The sequence below is a fragment of the Oncorhynchus kisutch genome, linkage group LG17, assembly GCF_002021735.2.
Source record: "Oncorhynchus kisutch isolate 150728-3 linkage group LG17, Okis_V2, whole genome shotgun sequence".
Taxonomy (NCBI): domain Eukaryota; kingdom Metazoa; phylum Chordata; class Actinopteri; order Salmoniformes; family Salmonidae; genus Oncorhynchus; species Oncorhynchus kisutch.
In genome coordinates, this window is record NC_034190.2 from 73,119,332 (window position 1) to 73,141,578 (window position 22,247).

The following is a 22,247-nucleotide window of genomic DNA, read 5'->3' on the forward strand; positions in this document are numbered from 1 at the left end:
TGAAAACCTACTCCAGAGCGCTAAGGACCTCAGACTCGGGCGAAGGTTCACCTTCCAGCAGGACAATGACCCTAAGCACACAGCCAAGACAATGCAGGAGTGGCTTCAGGACAAGTCTCTGAATGTCTTTGAGTGGCTCAGCCAGAGCCCGGACATGAACCCGATCGAACATCTCTGGAGAGACCTGAAAATAGCTGCGGAGTGACGCTCCCCATCTAATCTGACAGTTTGAGCAGATCTGTAAAGAATGGGAGAAACTCCCCAAATACAGGTGTGCCAAGCATGTAGCGTTATACCCAAGAAGACTCGAGGCTGTAATCGCTGCCAAAGGTGCTTCAACAAAGTACTGAGTAAAGGGTCTGAATGTTTGTAAACAAGGCTGTGATGTAACAAAATGTGTAAAAGGTCCAGGGGTCTGACTACTTTCCGAATGCACTGTCAAGATAAAATGGCAAAGCCTTGGATTTTAGCACTATTTTGTATGTATAGAGGCATGAGGGTCACTGATAGTTTTGACATTTTATTTAAATTTCACAGATGTCAATGAAAAAATGCCAACATTGAGTAAAACGGTCTTTTGAAACAAAGCATAATTTTCAGAGCATTCTTTTCTCACATTTCATCCTACTATGCATTTCCAACAGCAAAATTTAGGGTAGGCATTCTCAAATGCCCACAAACATCAAGTCTGCACACATAAATTCAACTTAATATTTACAGGCAATTCTTGCATTAGTCTTTAAATTACACAGCTGAGAAATTTACAATGCAAGCGAAATAACCAAAATCAGTTCCACAAACTGCCACTGAATTGGCATCAAAAGCTTTCCTGTACAAACAAACCCCTTTTATTGGCACATGCGTGAGCTGATTAGGTATCAAGGGAAAAGGGAGGCATTTACAGTACATTATACAGTTCTTTGGGCAAGTGCAAATGAAGAGAGGTAAAGGAACGTACCCCCTTGGGTGGCAGGTAGCCTCGAGGTTAAGAGTGTTGCGCCAGTAACCGAAAGTTAGCTGGTTCAAATCCCAGAGCCAGCTAGGCGAAAAATCTGTCTGTGCCCTTGAGCAAGGCATTTAACCCTAATTGCTCCTGTTAGTCGCTCTGGACAAGAGCATCTGTTAAATGACTGTTTGTGTAATACAAACAGAATAAAGGCTAAGGGGATGGGATGGCTGAACTGGTAATCAGAACGGGGAGGTGGCTAAAGCAACTGACAATAGAATTTATTGAACAAATCAAAGTGGAGGGAACATTGTCACATGACAATAGGAAAGACAGCACGAGCAGTCTAGGGGGCATTGTCTCGTCTTCATTACTCCGACTGAGGCACTGAGATGGAGGGGCCTTTAGGGTCGTCAAAGCGGTCCATGGAGCGTAGCTGCATGATCATGTGCAGGCCGTAGGTGAGGATCAACAGCATCAGCAGAGAGGTGATCAGGCCCATCCAGATCCCTGGTGTGAAGAAGCCAGCACAGTCACTGGCATAGGAGAAATCTGTTGTCCCATTCAGTATGCTGAAGCCTTGGATCTAGATGGAAACAGATGCCGGCAAAATTATTAACAGTGGAGCAGGGGCTCACTTGAAAAATATATGTCAAGCTCAATGTGACTTCCCTGGGTAAATAAAGGATGCATAAAAAATAAACTTTTTTGTTCTAAGAAGTTCAAAACCCTCTAGAAGTTAAACCCTGATTATTGAAAGGCTCTTTGCGTGGCTGAAATTCAAGCAATCGTACCTGGAAGTCAGTGAAGAGGATTCTCCACTGGGTGGCATTCTGAGCGCGGGGCACTAGAAGTGCATTGCGGAAGTTGTTGACATTCTGGCAGTGGAAAGAGTACTCTGCCGGGGCATAGATTCCGTGGCTGCCATTGTAGGTGGCTGTTAGGGTGTTGAATACCAATTGCACAGTGTCCAGGGTGAACCAGTTCCGTGCAGACACAGGATAGCGCCGCTGGCTCATGGAGAAGCTGGAAATGATAAGACTCTAGTAACCTCACACTTGACATAGGAATGGGAAGGTCCAGGAATTAACTGTTCATGCATTGAAAATATAAATAAAGAAGGTAAAGGAGACAGGTGGTGTCATAGGAACAGATGTTGTGCACTTTTTTGGTATAAGCTGCTATGATATTTGACTTGCATCTCATTAATACAAAAACTATTTTAAATGTTAACATTATATACTTACATGAGACGGAATGGATTGTAAGGTGAAACAGAACTCCCATAATCAAGGACAAGCCTGAGAAAAACAAAATAGGATTCATATCCAAATCCTCCACCACAGTGCTCTGATTCCCTATTGCGGTCAACACACAACTGGGTCATTTGATAGTGCTAAAATATGCAACACATGTAACATAAGGCAACTAATCAATTATGTTATTATACTGCTACAATACTGTAGTATCAATGATGTTACTATATTGCAGTATCAATGTTACTATTCTGCTACTATACTGTAGTACCAATGATGTTACTATACTGTGGTATCAATAATGTCACTATACTGCAGTATCAACCATGTCACTATACCGTGGTATCAATAATGTCACTATACTGTAGTATCAATGTCACTATACTGTAGTATCAATGTCACTATACTGTAGTATACATTATGTTACTATACTGCTACTATACTGCAGTATCAAGGATGTTACTATACCGCAGTATCAATGGTGTTCCTATACTGATACTAAACTGTAGTATCAATGATGTCACTATACTGCAGTATCAATGTTACTATGCTGCAGTATCAATGATGTTACTATACTGCAGTATCAATGATGTTACTATACTGTAGTATCAATGATGTTACTATACTGCAGTATCAATGATGTCACTATACTGCTACTATACTGCAGTATCAATGATGTCACTATACTGATACTAAACTGAGGTATCAATGATGTTACTATACTGTGGTATCAATGATGTCACTATACTGCTACTATACTGAAATACATAGCAAAAAGTGTCATGTCATAGTAAAAAGAGAGTATCAGGCTCACTGGGAGTTGGTTTCATTACAGAAGGACCCAGACATGCTCACAGAGCCACCAGAAGCAAAGGTCGATGGACCGAGATCAATCCATTCCTTGTCACTAAAGCTGACGTTTAGATTCTGGGCCCAGAGCATGATGCAAGGGCCTCTGGTGGAATTGAACATCAGAGGAGGTTTGACCTCATCCACAACTGCCTGCAGCAAGGAACGGCTCATAGAAGACTGGACAATCAGGGACGGCTCCTCAATCACCTAGGGAGCAAGGAGAGAACGCAATCAAAATACAGCTACAGCGTTATTGAGAAGATCTATAGAACATGACAAAAAGTACACCATGCCACTTTATTTCAAGTCAGGTGAATTCTGAAAAAGTGCTGATACGTGGTATAGATTAGAAGCATTTGTTAAGCATATTTTTATGTTTCTTACTCTTGAGGGCTTGAGTCCAGTGTAAATGGCAGTGTAGGGCACACTCTGGGCTTTCATGATGCTCAGAACCTTACCAATGACCTCATCTAGGGAGAGAGAAAAATGCATCACATTGTTGAGTCACAGAAATAGTTTTTGAATACATACATACCAATACCTATAATAACAAGGTTTTGACAAGAACAATAAATGGCCAAAACTTAAACGTACCATTGTTACGCAAGACATCCTGACAGGACAGGTAAGCACTGGAACATAAGTATACAATACATGTTCAAGTTACTGTGGGATTGTGAACAAATCAATCAAAAAGTATTTTTCCAGAACCCTGCACTCTAGAAACATTTGGTGTAATTGTATTACCCAGAAGAATATGGCAGGTTGATAACCAGCAGAGTGTTTTCTGAGGCATTGAAGCGGAGATGCTCCAGTGTGTCTGGGTCTACGCTGAGTGGGGAAACACCCAGCTTCTCCTGTAGCAGGCTTGGGACCGCACTAGCTCCTAGCCATGACAGGGCAGGCAGCACCAACGGTGAAGACGAAGACTGTAACGCAGACTGGGAGAGAGAAATGTAGTCAAAATGAGTTGTCAACATACACCCGGGTCTAAATTCACAAAGTAGGAGTGCTGATGTAGGATTAGATCCCCACTGTCCATGCGATCTTATTCCCCACTCCTATGCTGAGATGATTTATGGCCCTGATCATATTAGTATCTCAATACCATGCCCCACCTCAAAAGACAGAATATTTACCTCAAGGTTAGGAAAGACACTGTCTTGCTTGTTTCCAAAAACTCCTCCATACCTTGTGAAGTCATCTTTGCTCAGCTATGTAGAAAATGCATATATCAACAACAATGTCAGTGTCATCTGCTTCACAAAAACAGTACAATATAACAAGCTAAAATCTATTTACATGGCTAGTCTCATTATTACTACACATCTGAAATTCCAGCCTGCAGAAACAGGTCAGTCTGAGAATAGGAAGAAGTAAGGAGGAAGTGGGGCTGAGACGCATTGTCACACCAGAGAGGGAAACACCAGGACAGGACACCAGAGTGGGAAACAAAGGGACTGGACACCAGAGTGGGAAACAACAGGACTGGACACCAGCGTGGGAAACACCAGGACAGGACACCAGAGTGGGAAACACCAGGACAGGACACCAGCGTGGGAAACACCAGGACAGGACACCAGAGTGGGAAACAACAGGACAGGACACCAGAGTGGGAAACAACAGGACAGGACACCAGAGTGGGAAACACCAGGACAGGACGCCAGAGTGGGAAACACCAGGACAGGACGCCAGAGTGGGAAACACCAGGACAGGACGCCAGAGTGGGAAACACCAGGACAGGACGCCAGCGTGGGAAACACCAGGACAGGACACCAGCGTGGGAAACAACAGGACAGGACACCAGCGTGGGAAACACCAGGACAGGACACCAGAGTGGGAAACAACAGGACAGGACACCAGAGTGGGAAACAACAGGACAGGACACCAGAGTGGGAAACAACAGGACAGGACACCAGAGTGGGAAACAACAGGACAGGACACCAGAGTGGGAAACAACAGGACAGGACAGGACACCAGAGTGGGAAACAACAGGACAGGACACCAGAGTGGGAAACAACAGGACAGGACACCAGAGTGGGAAACAACAGGACAGGACACCAGAGTGGGAAACAACAGGACAGGGAATCACAAGTGGGTTACTATACTGTAGCTGGCCAAGCTCTGCACTACTGGTCCCTAAAGCAAGAGCACAGTAGGCTATTCAGCTTTGACATTACAGTATATAATGGTCATTGCATACTATGTGACACAGCTTTCAATAGTGTCTGCCAAGTAGTAGACAATTGTACGTGGTACAACTGAATACAATTATATGATTAATATCAGGCCTGACCTTGTCCTGTAGGAAGAGCAGCATATTGTGTGGGGCAGATCCCAGAGCAGAGTTTAGGTAGGCCATCAGCTGGACATTAGATATTATGTGACCAGCTGCGGGAGATACCAGCTGTGGTAAGGTGTACCTGGAAAGATGTACAACATCTTAAAATGATAGAATAACAGTACATCTAACTACTCAAATCAACAACTAACACGGAAATGATTAGCAGTGCATAATAACCCAATGATATCCAAAAGGTAGTTAATGCTATGACCATTATAACGTTGTCTTATAAAGTGAGTATAGCTATGCAATACAGCTGGATTGGTTAGCTTACAGTAGAATGATATATATAGTTAGCACAGTGCTCAAAATCCCTTCGCTTTCAAACTAATAATCCATATTTACCCTTCACTGGACCACATTACAAGTGGTACCTGACTGCTACAACTTCCAGTCGAAAATAAGGCGAATAAAAGAGCAATAAAGGCCATTTTTGTACGCATTTTACTTGACGACTCAGATCCTGCCATCGTCAGTTTTCTTTTCCGTAAAGTCCAAGTCACGTGGGGTAAAACGATTTCATTAAATCAACTGACTGTCGTGTGCATGGAACACTTCCTGCTTATGCAGCCTGGGTTGCATTCAGTATGTCAGAACGGTGTGCAACGTTGAATTCAGCGGAACCGGTACTCGACTGAAAGACCAGTTGAAAAACGTTGTAATTATGGTCACCCAGAGGGCAGTTACCATATGGTTCGTATTATACCTCAGTGTGTTACTGTACCATATGTACACCATAGGGCTCCCGAGTGGTGTCGTGGTTAAAGGCACTGCATCTCAGTGCTAGAAACGTCACTACAGACCCTGGTTCGATCCTTGGCTGTATCACAACCGGCCTTGATCGGGAGTCCCACAGGGCGGAGCACAACTGGCCCAGCGTCTTCCAGGTTAGGGCAGGGTTTGACTGGGATAGGCCTTCATTGTAAAGTAAGAATGTGTTCTTAACTGACTTGACTAGTTAAATAAAGGTTTAATAAAACCTTTATTTAACTCAGGCTGTTAACTTCTTATGGCTGGGGGCAGTATTGAGTAGCTTGGATGAATAAGGTGCCCAGAGTAAACTGCCTGCTACTCAGGCCCAGTTGCTAATATGTGCATATCATTAGTCGATTTGGATAGAAAACACTCTGGAGTTTCTAAAACTGTTTGAATGATGTCTGTGAGTATAACAGAACTCATATGGCAAGCAAAACCCTGAGAAAAAAATCAGAGGTTTGGGAAATCTGAGGTTTGTAGTTTTTCAACTCTTTGCCTATTGAATATACAGTGTCTATGGGGTCAAATTGCACTTCCTAAGGCTTACACTAGATGTCAACAATCTTTAGAACCTTGTTTGATGCTTCTACTGTGAAGGAGGGGGGAATGGGAGCTGAATGAGTCAGTGGTCTGGCAGAGTGGCGCGTCATGAATTTAGATTACTGGGCTAAACGCGCGAACAAAAAGGAGAAATTTTCACAATAATGATGGACTTTATCGAACAAATCAAACATTTATTGTGGAACTGGGATTCCTGGAAGTGCATTCTGATGAAGATCGTCAAAGGTAAGTGAATATTTATAATGTTATTTCTAACTTCTGTTGACTCCACAACATGGCGAATATCTGTATGGCTTGATTTGTTGCCTGAGCGCTGTACTCAGATTATTGCATGGTGTGCTTTTTCGGTAAAGCTTTTTTGAAATCTGACACAGCGGTTGGATTAAGGAGAAGTGTATCTATAATTCCATGCATAATAGTTGTATCTTTTATCAATGTTTATTATGAGTATTTCTGTAAATTGATGTAGTTCTCTGCAAAATCACTGGATGTTTTGGAACTACTGAACATAACACGCCAATGTAAACTCAGATTTTTGTATATAAATATGAACTGTATCGAACAAAACATACATGTATTGTGCAACATGAAATCCTATGAGTGTCATCTGATGAAGATCATCAAAGTTTAGTGATTCATTTTGATCTCTATTTCTGCTTTTTGTGACTCCTCTCTTTGGCTGTAAAAATGGCTGTGTTTTTCTGTGACTAGGTGCAGATCTAACATAATCGTTTGATGTGCTTTCATCGCAAAGCCTTTTTGAAATCGGACACTCTGGTGGGATTAACAACAAGTTTATCTTTAAAATGGTGTAAAATACATCTATATTTGAGGAATTTAAATTATGAGATTTCTATTGTTTTGAATTTGGCGCCCTGCGCTTTCACTGGCTGTTGTCATATCGATCCCGTTAGCGGGATTCAAGCCGTTCAAGAACTGTGCGCACTGTTTTGGGAAACGTGTCGTTAACTTCTTGGCGCACCCATCCCGTTAGCGGGATCATTTTCGTCAACATCCTCTGAATTGCAGAGCGCCAAATTCAAATTAAATTACTACAAATATTTCATTTTCATGAAATCACAAGTGCAATATAGCAAAACACAGTTTAGCTTGTTGTTAATCCACCTGGCGTGTCAGATTTCAAAAAAGCTTTACAGCTAAAGCAAACAAAGCATTTATGTAAGGACATCTCTCTCAGCAGACAAAAAATTACAACAGCTACCAGCAAATTAGATAGCAAATTGGTCACGAAAGTCAGAAAAGCAATCAAATGAATCGCTTACCTTTGATGATTTTTGGATGTTTGCACTCACGAGACTCCCAGTTACACAATAAATGTTCCTTTTATTCATAAAGATTATTTATTATTCTAAATAGTATCCATAAAGTTCGTAGAAACATGTCAAACGGTTTTTATAATCAATCCTCAGGTTGTTTTTACAATAAATAATGATTAATATTTCAACCGGACTGTAGCTTTTTCAATTGGAGAGAGAGAGAAAATGTCTGCTCCAAGCTGTTGGCGCATGCAAAACTCTGCTGGCACCCAGCCATCACTGACGCGATGTGATCGTTCTTGCTCATTTTTCAGAATAAAAGGCTGAAACTATGTCTAAAGACTGTTCACACCATGTGGAAGCCATAGGAAGAGGAATCTGGTTGATATTCCTTTAAATGGAGGGAAGGCATGCAATGGAACAGGGACCTTTCAAAATAAGAGGCACTTCCTAGTTGGATTTTCCTCAGGTTTTCACCTGCAATATCAGTTCTGTTATACTCACAGACAATATTTTGACAGTTTTGGAAACTTTAGAGTGTTTTCTTTCCTAATCTGACAATTATATGCATATTCCAGCTTCTGGGCCTGAGAAATAGGCAGTTTAATTTGGGTACGTTTTTCATCCAAACATCAAAATAAGAGTAGGGGGCAGTAAACCGTCACGCAACGTTGCAAACGTTGCCGCGATTGGAACGCACCCCTGCCCTGCCCTAGAGCAAAGACACGTACAAATGCAACATCAAGCTTCTTTTTTTGCCAAGCAATAACAGTAATAATTGCAGTAGGCAAGGAAGGAAATAGCCCAAAATAGCTAGATTATTTTGCAATTGATTTACCACCACAATATTTGAGATTTTATCAAATTAGATAAGGATCTGTGAGATTATATAATCATTATGTTAGGATTAGCCTTTGATTCCTAGCAACGAAGGCCTATTGATTGTAGGCCTATCAATTGTCTCTCTCTCTCTCAACCTCAGGAGGCTGAAGAAATTTGGCTTGTCACCAAAAGCACTCACAAACTTCTACAGATGCACAATCGAGAGCATCCTGGCGGGCTGTATCACCGCCTGGTACGGCAACTGCTCCGCCCACAACCGTAAGTCTCTCCAGAGGGTAGTGAGGTCTGCACAACGCGTCACCGGGGGCAAACTACCTGCCCTCCAGGACACCTACACCACCCGATGTTACAGGAAGGCCATAAAGATCATCAAGGACAACAACCACCCGAGCCACTGCCTGTTCACCCCGCTATCATCCAGAAGGCGAGGTCAGTACAGGTGCATCAAAGCTGGGACCGAGAGACTGAAAAACAGCTTCTATCTCAAGGCCATCAGACTGTTAAACAGCCACCACTAACATTGAGTGGCTGCTGCCAACACACTGACTCAACTCCAGCCACTTTAATAATGGGAATTGATGGGAAATTATGTAAAATATATCACTAGCCACTTTAAACAATGCTACCTAATATAATGTTTACATACCCTACATTATTCATCTCATATGTATACGTATATACTGTACTCTATATCATCTACTGCATCCTTATGTAATACATGTATCACTAGCCACTTTAACTATGCCACTTTGTTTACATACTCATCTCATATGTATATACTGTACTCGATACCATCTACTGTATCTTGCCTAAGCTGCTCTGTACCATCACTCATTCATATATCTTTATGTACATATTCTTTATCCCCTTACACTGTGTATAAGACAGTAGTTTATTTTTTGGAATTGTTAGTTAGATTACTTGTTGGATTATTACTGCATTGTCGGAACTAGAAGCACAAGCATTTCGCTACACTCGCATTAACATCTGCTAACCATGTGTATGTGACAAATACAATTTGATTTGATTTGACTTTTAAAGTAAACCGGGCGCTTTGTTGTCCTAGAAACCTGCGGTGCTTTCCTTGGTCCTGAAACGAGGACCTGAGTGGACCGTCAGAGCGGGTCACATTAATGCTGATATGAGTGACAGCTAGCGTGCGCATATTTCCGGCCTTCGTTTTCGTTGCTGTCAGTCATCGATGTGGTCAATATGTAGGTGGCCCCTAGACCTAGTCAAATATGGTGGTCTTATAGTATAAATAAGTAGGCCATTAGACATTTCCACGTGTGTCTAATCTTGAGGAGGAATTAGCATATAGGGCTAAAATGAATGTTTTTTTTATATGCCACCATGAATAGGCTACACAAAGTAACCAACATAATGCCTCCATGAGCAACATTAATAGTATGTCATTCTTTAGTTTACACAGCTGATGTTACTTTTAGCCTATAAACACACCTAGTTGACTAGGCCCATAGAAGACATAGCTACCGGTAACTATTTTCAGTCTTTTATCATTCTTCTGAGCTTTTTCATAACAGCAGTGTTGGCGGAGGAATACCACTGCATCCGCAATTGCTGCGCCTACCGCAATGAAAAGGACTGAAGGGGAAAATAAAATAAAAACGCACACGTTAGTGTCTAATCAGACAATAGAAGATAATTGAAAAATGTTCAAAAAAAGAAACCTAGCCTTTTTATGAATAGCGTAAGCATACAATAACATAACTGTTTAAACGTGAGGAGGGACGGTTTGAGGTTTCTCTGTTTCGTCTGTTGTGCGACTAGGGGTGTAGCCTAGCGTGAGGCGCAGACGCAAGGGATGTGCCCTACTTTCCGACGCGAATGCATCATTGCTGTTCCACAGCGTTCCATGGTTAGGGCCATCTTTGGTCGTTCTTGCCGGTGACAGTGTGTGGACCATATTCCACTTACAAATTACAACTGATTATAAATAAATACTAACTTAAAAAGGTATCTAACCAACACACACTTGCTAAAAAGAAACGGGGACAAATTGCGTCCGTTCTTCCACTTGGTTTCCTTTCCTGCCAATTCCCAGAAATTTCACTAGGCAAAAGAGGGCGAGACAGGAGAGGCGGTGATACAACATGGATGAGGAATATGATGTGATCGTTTTGGGCACCGGACTCACAGTAAGTAGTCTAATCAATTGTATTTGTGATATAGCATACTCAACTTTACATTTATGACATTTGCCTATGTTTCCTTATTCATCCAATAATGTAATTGATAGGAGCATCTGCATCTCTGGCTGACTTTAGGAAAATGTGATGGTAAATAGCCTATCTGCCCCAAAGCTAATAAGATATCTTTGCATAATGGATACAAGTAGGCAACAATTTATTTGGATACATTTGTGTTGTCAATGCATTGTTCATTCGTTGTGCAGCATCTTTAGGCGTAGCCCCAGAGTGATGGTGTAGTGGCCTTCATTGAACAGCATTTGCGCAGGTCTGAGAATGGTTTTAAATAAATAGAACCTCTCCCTAGTACTGTATAATGTTTCGTAGACTCGCCTCAGTCATCACACCCTGTTCCATATTCGAGGCACATGTGTACAGAGTTTACAATAAGACAAAGCCAACATTTTAAGAGTACGATGGATATACATAAAATGAATATTTTTTTAGTGCAGACAGTTAATGATTTAGCCTGGATATTTACAATATCCACTACACTCGTTTCATTTGGGGTGGCACATGCAAAGATTTAAAAAAATGTATTTTCTTTATTTATACTACAATTGTTCGTTTTTTTATGAATAGTATTATTTGTATTATTCGTACAGTATTATTGTTATGGCTCAGACATCGGCTCGCGCTTGCGTACATCTTGTCCCTCCCTCCTACACCCCCCCCCCCCCCCCCCTCCTCTCTCTATCTCTCCCTCCTGATACACACACACACTTGCTTTTTTAATACTGATTCATATTTTGCCTTTCATTTCCTTTTAGGAATGCATCCTCTCTGGGATCATGTCTGTGAATGGAAAGAAAGTTCTGCACATGGACAGGAACCCCTATTATGGAGGTGAAAGCTCCTCCATCACCCCTCTGGAAGAGGTAAGGGCGTAGAACATTGTGGATCTAATGGTCATCATTTTGTGTCAATATCCACTCAAATATTCAATCATATTTAATATATTCCAAAGTTCCACCCAGCCCTCCATGGTTTAAGTCAGATATTTTTTTATCCTGTATTTTCCTTTCACTGCCCCAGGTTAATGGTTTGGTATTTGTAAGAGTATTTATTGATGTTTTCACTCGTGCATATATTTCCCTTCCACAGCTGTATAAGCGGTTTGAGCTGCCTGACAGCCCTCCAGAGTCTATGGGTCGTGGAAGAGACTGGAACGTGGACCTCATCCCCAAATTTCTTATGGCCAATGGTCAGTTGTGGGATTTGTTTTTTGTTTGCAAATGAGAGATACAATTAAACCTATTAGATTCATGAATATTCCTGTTACCAGTCGATACATACAGAACCAATCGGTACACCAATAGCCTCAATCATAAATCATGTTGCTCAGTTACTCAACTTATTAATGTATGCAGACCATCACCACATCATGAGTATAAGTAGGAAGCAGAATTTACCCAAGAAAAAATGTAAATCATGATACCAATAAAGCAAAATATGGCATGGCTGTTGATGAAACATGGAGATACCTTGAAGTTATTAAATGAAAACCATCCTTTTTGTCTGAAAATCCAATAAAACAGGTCAGCTTGTGAAAATGCTGCTATACACAGAAGTGACACGATACCTGGACTTCAAAGTAGTGGAGGGTAGTTTTGTGTACAAGGGAGGAAAGATCTACAAGGTTCCTTCAACTGAGACTGAGGCTCTAGCTTCAAGTAAGTTTGAATATACAGTAAACTGTACTTTAGATTGTGTTGTGAGTTTGCTATATGTACCATCAAAGATTACATTTATTAACGTTTTCCTACTATATATACAGTATAGTGTCGTATATGAGGCAGAGCTTTCACTTTTGTTTTTGTCACGTCCTCCAGATCTTATGGGTATGTTTGAGAAGAGGAGGTTCCGGAAATTCCTCGTGTTTGTGGCCAACTTTGACGAGAACGACCCTAAGACCTTCGAGGGCGTCGACCCCAAAGTCACCACCATGAGAGATGTGTACAAGAAGTTTGACCTGGGTCAGGATGTCATCGACTTCACTGGCCACGCCCTGGCCCTCTACAGGACAGACGAGTAAGAGCACTTAGATTGATTACCAATCGCTAATGAGATTTAACCTGGCCCGGGCCTATCAGGAAGTAAACTGAAATTCCAAATTAATGCTTTGAAAAGCATTGAATAAATTGTAATTTTCTCCAGCTACCTTGATGTGCCCTGTTTGGAGACCATCAATCGTATCAAGCTGTACAGTGAATCTCTGGCCCGATATGGGAAAAGCCCCTACCTGTACCCCCTCTATGGCCTGGGGGAGCTGCCTCAAGGATTTGCCAGGTCTGTGTGTTACATTTGTAATCCCTAAATCTCTATGTCCTTTCTTTAGTCAGACAAAGCTGTTCATATAGAATTCTGATCTTAAGTCACTCTGGATAAGGATAAAATAGTCTGCTAAAGCTAACTGACTAAATTGTAAATGTAAAATGTATTCAATAGTGTATTAGCATATTTATAATAACGTATAATTCATAGTCTCTCTCTCATACATTGTTAGATTGAGTGCAATTTATGGAGGAACCTACATGCTCAACAAACCAGTGGAGGAGATAGTGATGGAGGATGGCCATGTGGTGGGAGTGAAGTCTGAGGGAGAGGTAAATTCACCATCTAATCAGTTCTATAAAATCACAATGTAATCTATCTAATCTGTTCTATAAAACCACAATCTAATAACTTCAATAAAATCACAATCTATCTATAAAAATCACGCTAAACTATCATTAAAATCACAATCTAATAGGTCTATAAGATCAAATCTCTTTACTTTATAGTAAAGTAGTCAAGACTGCTGATAATGCACTGAAGAAAAGTGAACAATACCTGCACATATACAATTGGTAGAAGAGAGAAAGTACAGTATGTTAGATTGACATTGTTGTCTTCTATATTGTCCTTCCCTTGTCAGGTGGCTCGGTGCAAACAGCTGATCTGTGACCCCAGCTACATCCAGGACCGTGTGCGTAAGGCAGGTCAGGTGATCAGGGTCATCTGTATCCTCAGCCACCCGATCAAGGACACCAACGACGCCAACTCCTGTCAGATCATCATCCCCCAGAACCAGGTCAACCGCAAGTCAGGTGAGGGGTGGACCAAATACAGGTTTACTAAGATGGGATGTTTCTGACTTCCTGTTGTCAGATGTTCTCTCTACCAGTAAGTTTACCTCACATAAAGTACAATAGCAGTGTTGTTGGAGAGTGAAAAAGTCTGGAATAGTCCAGAAAAGTACAATTGTAAAATCTCAATCGAATACACAATTAGGTATCAGAAAAGCAAAGTGACTGCCACAGAACATATTTGTCAGGCATATTTAATACTTAAGCAATAAGGCACGAGGGGAGGGAGGGTGTGGTATATGGCCAATATACCACGGCTACGGGCTGTTCTTATGCACAGAGCAACGCCGAGTGCCTGGACACAGTCCTTAGCCGTGATATATTTGCCATATATCACAAACCCTCTTTTCCAAATCCCTAAACTGATCGAACTTGTGTTCTGTCCTCCAGACATCTACGTGTGTATGATCTCCTATGCCCACAATGTGGCAGCCCAGGGGAAGTACATTGCCATTGTCAGCACCACTGTGGAGACCAACGAGCCTGAGGCTGAGATAGAGCCTGCTCTGGAGCTGCTGGAACCCATTGACCAGAAGTGTGTCTCTACTCCCTCTTCTCTACTACCTCTTCCTCCACTTTACTACTCTCTTCTCCCTCTTCCTTCTGTCTTCTCCTCCTCTCTCCTCCATTCCTCTTCTCCCTCCCACTTCTCTGATTGTCTTGGTCCTCTGTAGTTCAGTTGGTAGAGCATATGGTGCGTGCAACACCAGGAAAGTGGGTTCAATTCCCAGGACCACCCATACATAACATTTATGCATACATGACTAAGTCGCTTTGGATAAAAGCGTCTGCTAAATGGCATGTATTATAATTTACATTTTAGCAATTTAGTAGATGCTATTATCCAGAGCGACTTACATATTATGTATTTCTATATATATTATACTGTATATCTCGTGTTGTTTCATCACTGTCCAAAACTCAGCTTGTACGATGTGTGCTATCACAAATGAATAAAATGAATAGCAGTAAGGAGGCTTTTGTAAGTCAATAACTGACCTCTTCCCTCTTTATCTGTAGGTTTGTGTCCCTCAGTGACCTCTATGAGCCCACAGACGACGGTACTGAGAGTCAGGTGAGTCAAACACATCTGGATATACCTCCTATATTGCTAAAACACCACCTTTCTGAGACATGTTTTAGGACAAGGCAGTTGAGTGAAAAAAAAATTGGTGTGATTTTATGTCTCGTTCAGATATTTGCCTCATCGGCCTACGACGCCACCACTCACTTCGAGACCACCTGCAACGACATCAAGGACATCTACAAGCGTATGACCGGAAGCGACTTTGACTTTGAGAACATGAAACGCAAACAGAACGATGTGTTTGGGGAGGATGAGCAATGAGGAGGGAGGGGCATCAGGGAGAGGGCGGGGCAGAGAAGGGAGTGAAGAGGGGGTTAATGGAAGAAGGCAGAACATATGGATGAGGTGGTAGAGGGCAGGGTAAAGAGTACAAAGGGTAACGAGTTAGATCATTTACAGATTGTAGGGGCAGGGTACTGGGTAGGGTACCTTATATGGGAGATGGTGGGAGTGTTCAGGGGAGTTCTAGAAGGTTCCAGAGTAGACAGAGAGGTTCTGCCTTCCGGTTGTCCTCCTTTTTTCCCCCTCCTGAGGTCTCCGTACTCAAACATAATTAAAACACACACACACACAGCACATTGTTCCAAGACTCACATTCCCTATTTCTATCTCTCACTGAAAGGCAAGGTTGATATGGTCTCTCATTCCATTTTAAACTACGTCTAAACTATGATCATTAGAGGTAGACCGATTCATTGTAGTTGCAATTTCAAAAGCCTTTTCACTTTTCAACATGCATGAATACACAGTAGTATTGCACATAGAACACGATGATGCGGCAGCGTTCTGAAGGCTGGGCCATTCTCACACTGATCATTCCCTCCTGTCAACCCTGCTTTCACCCTGTTCTCTTCCTACTATTTAACCTGTTACTTATTTACATAGACAACTGCTCTTTTTTCGGCAAATCTCTCACTCGGTCAGATAAAATGTTTTCAAATGAAAAGTTATAATATCAATAGGCTGTTCTGTCAAACTGATAGTGCTCACTTTGCAGTGCTGCTGTGTTCTCTGTGCTAGTAGTTAAGCTAACCGGTGGCTAACTGTTCTGTTGTCCCTAAAACCACGTTTTATTTCTCTGTTTGTTGTGTGATGTCAAAGTTACGATTTGAATGGTTTCCGTTCTTTATTTTTTAAATGTTTAGAGTTTTTATTTCAACATTTGGTGCGCATTTTCACTTGCTGAAGTTATGAAGTTTACTGAATTTGAAATAGAAACATGGACTGTAATACTCTGAAGTGGACTTTGAGGTCAAACTGAAAAGGGAATGTGTTGTGTAGAAGAGTGAGAGAGGGCGGTTACAGTGAGGGTCTGTCTGGAGGCTAGGCATGTTGGTGAGGTTACATGAATACATTTTTCATGAAATGAGAAAGTCTAAACAGTGTCCTTGGGATGACCGAACTGATGTCACCTCATTGAAGTTGAAAATGGTTAAGGTAAGGGTCAAGGTTAGGGTTATGGTTAAGGTTAGGTTTAGGGTAGGGACATCCCAAGGATAGCACTGAGTTGTACTCAAATAGGAAATCAGATCACTACATGTTGAGATACGATGAAACAAGGTGATAAAGAACGAATGTAGTTAGGGACTGTCGCAGATTTGAGATCAGGAAAGTATTGCTTTTGTGTAAAAGAAGGAAGACTGAACTCTCAGCTTGTAGTGAAAGGAAGCTCCAGATCATTGTTGTGGTCTAACTAACCCTTGTTGTGTATGTCACACAGAGAGACAAATTCCCTTTGGACTCCTGCTAGGCAACCTTACAGTAGCAAGTGGAGGGAAACGCAGACACTCCCAAAATGTAAAACACTTAACAGAATGCACCATTACAAAAGGTTCTGAGGCCTCGATATGAAGTGCCTCCCCAGAGTATGAACCAATTGCTTTTACTTGGTTTTAGCCTTAAATTTGGGGTCTTATCCAATATGTTTGGGTTCTCAAATAATTTCAGTATATTTAAAAACAATGTTATCTGCCGACCATTTCTCTGCTTATTGATGTCAGTTGGTTGACTTGCAAATGTCTTGTGTCTTTCATGACTGCTAACTGTGAACATTGTATTTCCACTAACTACCACCACAGTCTAATATAACAGCGATAGAATCTCAGAAATTCTAGTCATTCTAGTTCATGTTCTAGTAAATCCTGTGGTTCTGTGGACTTGGCTGGGCCCTAATGTGAATCTCCTCCATTGTAGAAACCCTTAACCTCCATTCCGTCTGACCCTTTGAGGTTAGCTGTGTTCTCTTCATCTATATGTTTCCAGGCATGACATTGTTTTGAGATTTGGATCTGCAGCTTGGTTAGTTATTTACAGTACATATCAATTGTGGGCAGCAATGCTGAGAAAGATGCCACAACATTTCCCTTCAAATTCGATTACAGTAACATGGATGACGTTAGTGGGAATTATTGCCGATCCCTTCATGTAGTCCCTCATATCTCTAAACGCCTCAGTTTTTACGTATTTGGGGTGGGTCTGTGTGTCTTAGTACAATGCTAATTTATTTGATTTCACTGATGTTATGGAAGGTAATGCTGAATATGCTTCTCTGCTATTAGTTTGTTATATTATCATAACTGATCTCAAAGTGATGCATATGCCGACTTCATTGTTTTCGTTTTGTTGTATCATGTTTGACCTGATTTACTGGTTATTACAGTTTTACATGGGTTAAACATTAACAGGTCTTATAACAGTTTGTGATGAAGGACAGTGGGACGATAGCAACAGTCTGGTCCTCAATCATAGGGTTCAATTAAGCTTTCAATCCTTCAGTCCAGTCATCTTTTAGACTCATTTCTACAGTTTCAGACTGTGCACAGTTTTCACATTGTGTGAATTTCATACTAGAATTATGTTACCTTGGTGAATTGTGTTGAGTTTACTCTGCAAGCGTAGCTAGTTATATTTGGGCATTTCCCCCCTTCCTCGACACCAGACGCCATCTTCTCTTTATTTATTTAAATGAAAGCCTAAAATGTGGTTTGATGTTTGGCCTTTGACTAATATTATTGATGACATCCCTTGAAATTGCCGAAAACATAGGGCAGACGGAGAAGTAAACAACTTACAGTCCTTTGTTTGATCACTAGTATGTGAACAATGTCTTGTGTAACAAATAAAATGAATTAAACTATGAACAAAAGTATAGAAAAAAAATTAAAAGCACATGGCAAACCTGAAAAGTCAAATCCATAGTGTCTGAGAGTCAATGTGTTTTAACAGAACTAAATCATTTGTGTAAAACTACCCCAATAAGACCAAAACAAGTTCCATAGACAATTTATAATATTTAGTCATTTTAGGAATACACATACTGTATATACACAACCCTGACACTTAAAACAATTCCACATTGCTCAAATCATCTATTCATATATTTGTTATAACATTGGAATTATAAAAGTACTTATGAAACATGATTTGCTTGAAGGAGATTGGAATTAGCTGTATGTGAAGATCAAGCAGCATTTGTCTGCCGAAGTATACAGAAAATTAAGATCTTACTGTTGCAATGTTAACTGCAGAAGGAGAAGTCTCTCACTATTGTTGTTTCAGAAAGGACTGGTGCAATGACATCATCCCATATCCTTTATTTATTCATGTCTGACACCTGTGTGAATTACCTCATCATACTTACTGGACTCTCCCTCGGTCTCTCACTATTTTTCTCTTTGTATCGGTCTCTCACGTTTTCTCTTTTGCCCTCTCTTTTCTCTGTCTCGTAATTGGCTCTCTTTTTCCTCTCATAATCATGAATATGCATTCATGCACACTGCCACCGGTGCTTTCAGAGAGTAATAACTCACTATGTGACATTGGTATTGAAGGCTAGCCAGCAGCACCCTTTGTCCCAGTGCTGTTTGTCCTTACAGAGTTTCCCATGGCCTGAGCTACCCAGCTTTGAGTTGAAGGGGATAGCTAGATGAGTGTCTCGGTTCCAATCTCCATACCACTTAATATAAAGCAATGCATTAGGCATGTATAGTATTCTAACTAGTGTGCTAGGATGGACATTTGAAAAGAGCCAGTGAGTATTTACAGGTGATCCACCACATAGCTCTGGTAGGGATGCCCCAGCAGTCTCTCCACCTGCGCCTTGGGCACGACCCAACAACTTCCCAGGTGACCTTTCCTCACTGTGTCCTTCAGGGTCTTGTCCTGTAGGGTGACGGGCATGTGTATCACCCCCCACCTCAGCACCCCCTCTTTACTGGGCTGACGCAGTGTGTCACGAGGGTCCTTCATCAGCGTGACACGCATGTCAGCATGCTGGAACTGGCCTGTTGGGACAAGCGAACAATCACTAAATTACATATTTTTCTAAATCCCTATATACAGCAGGGGCTTTAGCGTCAGGTGCAAAAAGACAAAGAAACCCGTTTAAAGTAATTGAAGGGTGATAAATGAATGTACCCAGTAGGCCTTTGGTTGAAAGAGAGAGGCCCTGTCCATTAGTGATGTAGAATCCGAGGTGTGCCATCTGCAGGTAGCTGGGGTGTCTGTAGTGGTGGAAGAGAACCAGGAAACGAATGTCCTTCGTCAGCTCGATCCAACAGCTCTGATGGAAGTCATCTCTGCTTTCCATGGAAACCATCACACCCTGCCTTGTCACAGATCCCTCCTGATTGGTGTGTAGGGTGTCCCGCCCCTCCCCTTCCACCACCACAGCATCCAATGAGAGGGTGATCATTATGGTGCCCAGCACACCTGTCCCGCCCCTGGTGGAGATGGTTATCTGGTCAAAGTATGTACGGGAACGGTCTTCAACGTTTTGTTTGGACGGAGCCCACATCAAATGACCATCCACCATGATACCTTCAGTGAGAGGAAGGCAATGGTTAACTGTGTGTGTGATATATATATATATATATATATATACACACACACACACACACACACACACAGTGGGGCAAAAAAAGTATTTAGTCAGCCACCAATTGTGTAAATTCTCCCACTTAAAAAGGTGAGAGAGGCCTGTAATTTTCATCATAGGTACACTTCAACTATGACAGACAAAATGAGGGGGAAAAAAATCCAGAAAATCACATTGTATGAATTTATTTGCAAATTATGGTGGAAAATAAGTATTTGGTCACCTACAAACAAGCAAGATATCTGGCTCTCACAGACCTGTAACTTCTACTTTAAGAGGCTCCTCTGTCCTCCACTCGTTACCTGTATTAATGGCACCTGTTTGAACTGGTTATCAGTATAAAAGACACCTGTCCACAACCTCAAACAGTCACACCCCAAACTCCACTATGACCAAGACCAGAAACAAAATACTTTTTTGCCCCACAGTGTGTGTGTGTGTGTGTGTGTGTGTGTGTGTGTGTGTGTGTGTGTGTGTGTGTGTGTGTGTGTATGTATGTATGTATGTATGTATGTATGTATGTATGTATGTATGTATGTATGTATATATGCATACATACATACATACATACATACATACATACATACATACATACATACATACATACATACATACATACATACATACATACATACATACATACATACATACATACATACATACATACATACATACATACATACATACATACATACATACATACATACATACATATATATATGACAGTGGGGAGAACAAGTATTTGATAAAATGCAAATTAATTACTTAAAAATCATACAATGTGATTTTCTGGATATTTGTTTTAGATTCTGTCTCTCACAGTTGAAGTGTACCTATGATAAAAAGTACAGACCTCTACATGCTTTGTAAGTAGGAAAACCTGCAAAGTCAGCAGTGTATCAAATACTTGTTCTCCCCACTGTGTGTGTGTGTGTATGTATATATATATATAACACTACAACACTGACATTGTATAGGAACTCATTAATACGAACACATGAATCCTGTTAATGTATGTATATATATATATATATATATGCATTAACAGGATTCATGTGTTCGTATTAATGAGTTCCTATACAATGTCAGTGTGCTTCTCAAATTATACGGCACATTGCTAAAATGAAATTGCATGCCAGTAATATAATATGAGAGTTCTGGACTTGTCTTGGTAGTCTGTGCTGACTAACCTCTCTCGGAGTCTTCCAGCAGTCTCAGTACATCGTTGGCCCTGCCGTCCACCGTGAAACACAGATTCTGTTTCAGTTTAGGGAGCTGGACCACAAAGTGAGGGTCTCCATCAACTTCGGAATAAAACATGTTGGACATTAAGAAAAACAGGTGAGAAACATTAACTTTCAGTCATATGTTATGTCGTGTAGGCCCCTTACCAGAAGAGGAGAAGACTCTGACAGAGCTCAGTCTGGAGGGGGGGGCCGGCCCTGGAAGGACAACAGTGGCAATCTCATCTATCTGAAGCACTGAAACCAATGACAGGTCAGAGCCTGGGTCTGAAGTATATTAATCTTATGCTAGACTACATAGAAATACTTACAAGGATTTGATGCTGATTCATCCCCTGTAAACATACAAATTCCAAAAAAAGATGTTAAACATCTGTATCGACTTAGAAACAAAGTATCCACATGGCCAACACAACTAAACAGTTATATACACACACACACACACATTTATGTATATACATCTAGAAACTATGACTTACAGGAATCATAGTCAAGGTCATTGTCGTAGGTTGCATCATAATCTGAAAGATGAAATCAGACGGACATCATTAGACACCAGACAGTTAAAACATACCCTCTCCCTGAGCTGGTCTGGGGGCTGTCATCAGAATCTCTATAGGGGAAACATATTTTAATATACAACATTTATGTTGTTACAGTGAATCTATTTTTCATGGCAGGGAAGTAAGAGAGAACTCACCTTTAACCACCTCCATATCTAAAGGAAGACCCGGGAGGAAAAAAAGATTACAGTTTAAAGCACCACTTCATCACTTAATACATTTTGTGCAATAGAATGATTAAATCTACTGGCACAATCTTACATAAAAATGTTTCCAAAAGGATTCCAGCAGTCCCCAAAGGAGA

General features: G+C 41.2%; 3 protein-coding genes across 5 annotated transcripts in view; 1 reads left to right on the top strand and 2 right to left on the bottom strand.

Moving 5' to 3' along the window:
• Positions 1–507: 507 nt before the first annotated feature.
• Positions 508–5,987, bottom strand: LOC109908264 (V-type proton ATPase subunit S1). The gene is made up of 10 exons (XM_020506862.2): positions 5,744–5,987; positions 5,351–5,477; positions 4,194–4,268; positions 3,802–3,995; positions 3,649–3,686; positions 3,439–3,524; positions 3,017–3,261; positions 2,194–2,247; positions 1,741–1,972; positions 508–1,532 (listed from the first exon to the last, which is right to left on the bottom strand). The coding sequence occupies exons 1-10, from the start codon at positions 5,866–5,868 to the stop codon at positions 1,317–1,319; spliced, it is 1,392 nt and encodes a 463-aa protein (XP_020362451.1). The 5' UTR covers positions 5,869–5,987; the 3' UTR covers positions 508–1,316.
• Positions 5,988–10,403: 4,416 nt separating this feature from the next.
• On the top strand, positions 10,404–18,451 carry LOC109908265 (rab GDP dissociation inhibitor alpha-like). Its single transcript, XM_020506863.2, has 11 exons — positions 10,404–10,994; positions 11,816–11,923; positions 12,150–12,249; positions 12,584–12,718; positions 12,878–13,076; positions 13,203–13,334; positions 13,552–13,651; positions 13,963–14,134; positions 14,564–14,708; positions 15,194–15,248; positions 15,369–18,451. The coding sequence occupies exons 1-11, from the start codon at positions 10,950–10,952 to the stop codon at positions 15,519–15,521; spliced, it is 1,344 nt and encodes a 447-aa protein (XP_020362452.1). The 5' UTR covers positions 10,404–10,949; the 3' UTR covers positions 15,522–18,451.
• A 79-nt stretch (positions 18,452–18,530) lies between these two features.
• itih6 (inter-alpha-trypsin inhibitor heavy chain family member 6) overlaps positions 18,531–22,247 on the bottom strand; it is a 32,755-nt gene continuing 29,038 nt past the window's right edge. For all 3 annotated transcript variants that reach the window (XM_020506864.2, XM_031794552.1, XM_031794551.1), the window contains 7 exons: positions 22,081–22,098; positions 21,860–21,901; positions 21,692–21,715; positions 21,528–21,578; positions 21,327–21,440; positions 19,677–20,078; positions 18,531–19,543 (listed from right to left, as the gene is read on the bottom strand). In XM_020506864.2, coding sequence (XP_020362453.2) covers positions 19,299–19,543; positions 19,677–20,078; positions 21,327–21,440; positions 21,528–21,578; positions 21,692–21,715; positions 21,860–21,901; positions 22,081–22,098 — 896 coding nt within the window. In that variant the 3' untranslated portion in view covers positions 18,531–19,298. The remainder of the gene's footprint in view (positions 19,544–19,676; positions 20,079–21,326; positions 21,441–21,527; positions 21,579–21,691; positions 21,716–21,859; positions 21,902–22,080; positions 22,099–22,247) is intronic.

Excerpts from the sequence above, each read along its gene's own strand:
- LOC109908264 (XM_020506862.2), bottom strand. The coding sequence starts at position 5,868 with ATGGCAGGATCTGAGTCGTCAAGTAAAATGCGTACAAAAATGGCCTTT. Across the intron at positions 4,269-5,350 it reads TGCTCTTCCTACAGGACAAG|CTGAGCAAAGATGACTTCAC; the intron begins GTCAGGCCTGAT and ends TTTTCTACATAG. Across the intron at positions 1,533-1,740 it reads TCCTCTTCACTGACTTCCAG|ATCCAAGGCTTCAGCATACT; the intron begins GTACGATTGCTT and ends GTTTCCATCTAG.
- LOC109908265 (XM_020506863.2), top strand. The coding sequence starts at position 10,950 with ATGGATGAGGAATATGATGTGATCGTTTTGGGCACCGGACTCACA. Across the intron at positions 13,335-13,551 it reads CTGCCTCAAGGATTTGCCAG|ATTGAGTGCAATTTATGGAG; the intron begins GTCTGTGTGTTA and ends ATACATTGTTAG. Across the intron at positions 14,709-15,193 it reads CTGGAACCCATTGACCAGAA|GTTTGTGTCCCTCAGTGACC; the intron begins GTGTGTCTCTAC and ends CTTTATCTGTAG.